This window comes from Lupinus angustifolius, chromosome LG04, assembly GCF_001865875.1.
Source record: "Lupinus angustifolius cultivar Tanjil chromosome LG04, LupAngTanjil_v1.0, whole genome shotgun sequence".
Classification (NCBI taxonomy): domain Eukaryota; kingdom Viridiplantae; phylum Streptophyta; class Magnoliopsida; order Fabales; family Fabaceae; genus Lupinus; species Lupinus angustifolius.
Window position 1 is genome coordinate 22,578,292 of NC_032012.1, and position 7,185 is coordinate 22,585,476.

General features: G+C 34.1%; 1 protein-coding gene across 1 annotated transcript; it reads right to left on the bottom strand.

The window, feature by feature from the left end:
- Positions 224–3,934, bottom strand: LOC109346270 (titin homolog). The gene is made up of 6 exons (XM_019585740.1): positions 3,746–3,934; positions 1,794–3,006; positions 1,603–1,703; positions 1,413–1,502; positions 1,202–1,329; positions 224–738 (listed from the first exon to the last, which is right to left on the bottom strand). The coding sequence occupies exons 2-6, from the start codon at positions 2,908–2,910 to the stop codon at positions 597–599; spliced, it is 1,578 nt and encodes a 525-aa protein (XP_019441285.1). The 5' UTR covers positions 2,911–3,006; positions 3,746–3,934; the 3' UTR covers positions 224–596.

The following is a 7,185-nucleotide window of genomic DNA, read 5'->3' on the forward strand; positions in this document are numbered from 1 at the left end:
TCCACTATGAATCAACTGGACTAAATTCGCACAATGGTGCAATGTGCTTTACAAATCTCGAAACCTGTGATTCTAAAACCAAATTATTGAAGCATTTCAGAAACAAGACCCATAAAAGAGTCTTAGACACTAGTAATAAGTATATTCATTGCTAAAATGACTATCATCTACTACTTTTTTCAAGAACTGATAGATTTTGGTAAAATTAATTTTGAAACAATTGATGTAAAAGAATGTAACCTTAAGAGAAATAAACAGAAAATTTCAACAATGGAAACAGAACATCTTCCCCTTGTTGCTCTGACTAAGATCACTTTTGACTGCAAAATAAACTAAACAATATCAATTTTCTGAAACCTCATTCTATCCAACAGAAACTGCATGTCCAGGAATCTAAAACAAACTGTCATTAAGAGCGCCAGATATAGACAGAACAAGATGGGTTTGTACATGTCTAATCCTTTCCAAGTTCATAGTACTGAAAATGAGTAATTGGTAACACGGACTCTCTAGCAAAAGCTCAAAACATAGTTTCTCTAACCTAAAGCCTAGACCCAGTGATGAAAGATCATTGACAATAATATCAAGGTATAGTTTCACACTGTTTCAGCAACCACCTTCCCCTGGACTGCCTTGTAGCATTGGAGACTGCAAAGAGGAAGCTTCGATTTTGAATGCCGGTACTTGTATGGGTTAGTACAAGATGGTCCAGCACATATTTCACGCGGTGGAGGATAACTGAAACAGGAATCAATATTATCATTAGCATAGGAAGAGCTTTAGGGTGTTTGTCAAACAAACTTACAAGTATCAACTTCTGATAAATGTTTATTGTTGTCAAAATCATGGAAACATTTAAGGAAAAGGCGAACACTAAATACAAGTTTTGTTTTCAAGAAACAAGAAAATTCCAGAAAGCACTAGTGTTTGATCTTCAGTTCACATGGTCAATTTTAATTGAAGAAGGAAATTCCAGATTCTATAGTTAATATCAGGAAATTTGTGTTTGATCGAAGAAACAAGAAGAGAATGAGAGAAACAAAAATTAGCAAATAGCAATGTATCACACCCAAGTTCATCCAATTTTCAATTTTCGCATTCTCTTTCCCTTCATAAATTTTATCCCGAACATTTCTAGTTTTACACAAAGATAGTCTAACAGTTCATAATAGTGATAATATGTCCAAGAAAAGGCAGGTACCTGCAGGGTTTGGAATTGAATATGCTTGGAAGGCCCATTTCCTCGGGAAAAGTCACAGTTGTCCCAGAAGGACCCATCACATATCTGATGGTGTTTGGTGCAAGCTTTAGCGCATTGGCTGCCTTCTCCTGCAAATAACATTTCAAGAAAACTGAAAGCTGTACAAAATATATAAAATAGAGAGTGGGAATGTTTTTTAATGTTGGAAAACCTGTGCCAGTTCTTCTCGCCGCTTCTTCATTTTATCTTCCTGCTTCTTCCTATTGGAGTCTTGACCCAGTATTTTTCTGATAGCTTCAGCCTACGAAATATCGAAATGAATCCCAATGGACTTCAATCTTTCTGGGTAAAATGGAACATAATGAGAGAGGAAACGGTGATTAGGAGAGAACAAAATTAACCTCGGATTCCCTGGCAGCCTTCTCAGCTTGCATTCTACGCCTCTGGGCAGCCTCAGCTTTCTTTAGTTGCTGCTCCACTTCCGTAAGCTTCTCCTTTTGCTCTGTAAATAAGATTAAATATATGAATTAAGCTACACGGTTAGTCATTCTAGCATCAATTCAGTATAAAAAAGGTACAAATGAAAGCTAACTTCTAGGCGGTGGGGGAGGTAGTCCATTAGGAAACTCGATTAAACTTGCAGATGCATCTTTGCTTGATTGAAGAGCCCGTTGACGTGTCATAAGATTCTTTTCCCTCTTAGTGTCCATCATCACATCAACAGATTCTTTCCTCTGCTTTTTCTTTTTCCTATCTTCAAGCTCACCATCAGACCCCGACTCCTCTTCTTCCTCATAATCATTGTCCTCATGAACTCTATCCGATCTCAACCTTGTCTTACCATCTCTTCCTGACCTTGATGAGGAAGCATTTTCCATGTAAGAGACACTAGACAGTTTTTTATGTTTCTTGCTTAATTTTTCTTCGTCTCTATACATTGCAGAAACTCTTGACGTTTTCAGTTTTTCCAAGTACCGAATCTCGTCATCATCATCGCTGAGTTCACCATCAAGTACGCGCCTCTTTGGTACTCGCTTGCTCTTCCAGACTGATTCAGTTTTGTCTCCTTGCTTACCAAATTTGTTCTTTCCAGACAATCTCCCCATCGAGGACTCCTCTTTCCCGAGACCAAAACCACCCCTTGAAAAATCCTTCCATGGAAGGCCTTGTAGGCCACTCTTCTTATCTGAAGCATTGTTTGATGTAGTGTTAGTTTGAATAGTATGTGTAACACCACCGAGCTTGAGTTTGAACTTTTTAACCCGATTCTCATTCCCTAATCCATCCTGAGAAACACCCAACTGCCCCAAACTCGGCATTTCCAGATTATTCCCACTATACATCTCAGCATTTCCTGAATCTGATTCTAAGCTATGCTTCAATTTTCCAGAACCTTTCCAATTAGCTGGAGCAAGAACACCTTCACTAGAGCGTTTATCATATGGACCATTCCGCCCAGGCTCATTATTATAAAACGCATGAAAACTACCATCCCTTTTACTCTTATGGGATTTATCAACTTCAGCATTCTCTTCACTGGAGACCTTGCTAACATCATCCGACGGTGGTGTCAATGACAAGGGAGATAGGTCACGGCCGTCAGATACAGGCTGTGAATCAGGCCTAGGCCTGCGAGAAGTTTGACTCCTCTTCCTTCTTGTGGCATTGCCAAGACCATCAAACAGGGGGGTACTTCCCAAATCTTCCATTAAGAAATAGTTAATACAGAACAGCTTCAGTTGCACCTTCCTCTACCACTGAGACGATAACTTAGGCAAAATTATCATAAACCACTAGAATATCAGCTGCAACAGAATTATATGAAATCATCAGTCAGTCAGTAATCACACTGACCATTCTTTACTGGTGTGTGATAGCTCCAACTATTGCAATAAAATTAACTTGAACATAGTTTAAGGCGGCATTTCAAAGAGCTTATTTGAATTTATGAAAACAACTTATGAAAATATTTTATGACATCCTTATAAGGTTTTCTCGATTATTTCAATAAGTTTATCAAATAAGCATATGAAAACGAGCTCCTTTTAGCTTACGCTTTTAGTTAAACATTTACCCAACACACTAACTCAAATTGAATTATATTATTGAGAACCATGGTTTTAAACTGTGGGCTATAGCCATAGTAATATGCTGGCGCATTTCCAGAGGGACTGTGAATCGCAAGGATTATGGCTAATTTCAGAAACAACACCGGATCAATTTTGAATAGAGACTGCAATTAGGGTTCAGTTGCACTATATTTGCAAGTTTTAGGAGATGGAGGACATAACATCCCTACTTCCTCTCCTTAAATATTCTAAAGTTAAGGGTTTGAATCACTGTCCCCACCTCTTTCTGGAAAAATTCAATCATTTTTAAATAGAATCAAGATAATTTATTAATAAGAACATAAACAAAAGCAAACACACATTGGATCAAGTAAAGAAGAAGCAGATAAATCATCACTATGCAGACTTCAAAGCGAAATGTTGAGAAAGAACAAAAGAATTAGAAACAGATGGCGTGGGTTGTTGTTGATCTTACCTTAGAAACAAGAGAAATTGAAGTTGTTTATGAAGCAAATTGGGTACAGGAAACTTCAGCACTACGATAACAAAGTGAAGTTCTCATTTTTCGTGATGTTAGGGCTTGGAGGATGGGTAGGGATTAATGGCAATTCAGCCATAGCAGTGAGAACCGTACTCACCGTCTACCTATATCAATTCTTTATTATAAAATATTTTATTTGCTACTTTATATTTTTTTTTCATTTATATACAATTATTATATCATTTATTTATTATTTATTTAAAATACATTTTAAAAAGTAAATAATAATTAAATATAAATAATAAATAAAATATCAATAACATATAAAGCTTATATACCTTACCTACATTCTTTCTCTTTTTTTTTATCCAAACAAGGAGATTATCAGATTTTTAACAAAGCCTCATGCCCTCTACTTGGGTTAGAAACGATATGAACTGAGTCGAACTAGAGCTTAGCTCGATTCAACTCGATAAGGATTGGTTCAGTTCGATACGAATTTTTTTTTTAGCTCGAGTTCGGTTCGGTTAAAGTTCGTGAATTGTTCGATTCATTTAAACAACTCAAATCATTAATTTATTTTAAGAAATAATGCAAAAGATTTTATATATAAATATAACATTGTTGATATATATAATTACAATAAATATAAAAATAATGCATGGATTATAACAAAAACAAAAATTAATTTATATATATATATATCGAACCTGCTCATGAACCAAACGAGTCAAATTATATCTAATTCAAGTTTGACTCATTTATTTAACGAGCTCAATTTCCAGTTCAAATTCGACTCATTTGGTTCATGAACCAAGTTTATCGAGCTAAATAACGAATCAGGTTTCAAACGAATATCGAGTTGGTTCGGTTCATTTTCAGCCCTACCCTCTACTATATCCACTTAGCTCCCCAAACATATTTTCTTATGGGTAGTGCAATAGTGATATAATTGATAAATAATTAATATTATCTTAAAGTGATAGTTAAGTAGGAAAAAGGTTCTTAAAAATTCATAAATTAATAAAAAATGATTATATTTAATTTCAAGCAATAAAATATATATAATATATGCAAAATATTTATTAAAGAATAAGCTTTACTGTCTGAGTACTCGAGAGATGGGTATACTCATCCACCCAACAACTATTCTTACGAGTGCATGTTGTATTACAGTATTAGGTAATAATACTTAGGTTAGTTTGTACTTGAAGTTTTATAACATAGTCAATCGAACATGTGTGCGAAAATCAATTAGTTAAGCTAACCGTGTTAATTAGCTTGTTAATGATATTCCCTTTAGCTCTAAACTAGTAGGAGATCCGTGCATTCGCACGGGTAGTAATGTGTATTGGATGAATTTTATTAAAAAATAATATGCTAATTTGATAGTAACAATGTCATTAAATATTATCTTATAAAGTTTGGTTTGTATGCATTTGATCCTTCATGTAGAGCTGTTCAAGAATGAGATAATATTGAATTTGTTATTAAAAAAAATATTAGTTACAAAGAAATATTTGTCAAGTACATGATTAGCCATCTTAGTAATCACTAATCTTGTACCTTTACATAATCCTTCAGACTGATCTAAATTCCTCAATAGCATAAACATAGTACCCACTTTCAGCTTGATCTTATGATTTGGAAGGCCAGATGTTGAAAGTGAATTTAAAAATTCAGGAGTTAATATGTTGAATGCTTCACTTTCATTAGCATCAGACATATCAACTTCATCTGAACTCAGATACTCATTTTCATCTCCTACAATTATACATTATAATGTTTATTAATATAAGTATAATAAATATGACACATTTAACATAATGAATATTTAAAGACAATTGAATATAATTTACCTGAAATTTTACTCAAGACATAGTCATTGATTTGATCAACAATCTCAATTGTTGATGCAAGTATTGCTTTAAATTGAAGAAATTCTTCGTCCTTGTAATGATCTTGTAAGTTTGGATATGTGCTAGAGACAATGGCATCAATTGGGTTATCATAATCTAAAATCAGAAGTTCTTCCGGTATATCAATTTCAGCACAACCATCATTAGGCTCAGATAATTTTTCATTTCCCATTTTTAGTATTCATTCAGAGAATTCTCTGATATCTGCTGCATTATCATGATTTTGTAGACGCATGTTCTTTGTAAGAGTTAGAATTGTACATTGATGCCAAAAGTAAGATGCATTAATTGTAGCATGTACAATATCTGAACGACACCCTCTTGGAATCACTGGTAAGATTTGTCTAAAATCACCTCCAAATACTACAACCTTTCCTCCAAACAAAATTGACCCATTTGATGTTCCCATTATGTCACCAAGACTTTTATCAATTGCCTCAAAGAAAAACTTACCATTATGTCACCAAGACTTTTATCAAGTGCCTCAAAGCAAAACTTATGTGTCATTCATCCCATATAATTAATTTTGTTTGTTTCAATAACTCTGCAAGTTCAGACCCCTGATGAATGTTGCAAACAGAGTTGTCAAAAATTGGTACAGGTATTTTGAATTTAGAGTGTGCTGTCCTACCCCCAGGTAATAATAAAGAAGCTATACCACTTGAAGCAACTGTTAATACAATATGTTTTTGAGATCTCAATGCATATGTTAAAGTTCGCCACATATGTGTTTTTCCAGTTCCTCCATAACCATATAGGAAAAACATGCGACCTTGTTGATGGTTAACGGCTTGCATTATAGTCTGAAATATCTTACATTGTTCTTCTGCATAATATGAATTTAATATGTAAACATTCATCTTTTTATTAGAAATAGATTAAATGAGAATAAAGTTAAATACATAAACTCTTAACCTCATGTAAGTACCTGTGAGAGAGTTGAAAAGAGTAGTGAAATTGTTCTTTAATTCACCTGTATCATAATTAAGCTCATCATATATTAGTTTGTTGCCTAATTGACTTGTTATAGATAGAAGCATTGTGACAAATAATTTCCTCAAGTAGAATCCAGAACCCCAATCATTTGCTTCTCTTAAAGCTTCAATATATTCTCTATCATCCTTAAGTAAGCCTATAGCAAAACATGCATCCCTGAATGTTGCATAACGAATATTTGAAACAGTTCTAATGTCTTTATAACATGTTGGTCCTTTAACAACTGTCAACAACATTCTAAGATAGTACAATTCACCAGTGCATGGAGGAACCCAAATTAATCTATCAATTGTATAACCTGACTTTCTTGGCTTCCAACACCTATGTTTCTTGACATAAACAAATTTTGATACATATTGAGCATAACCCAAAGTTCTACCTTCTGGAAATTGTTTATTAGCTTCCATCCACGATGTAAACATAGATTCTGATATTGTTGGTCTTGAAAGAATATTGTCGATGTCTTCATGATCATTAAAGTAAACAGGTTGTTCTCCTGGAAGGTGAAAATATAATCTT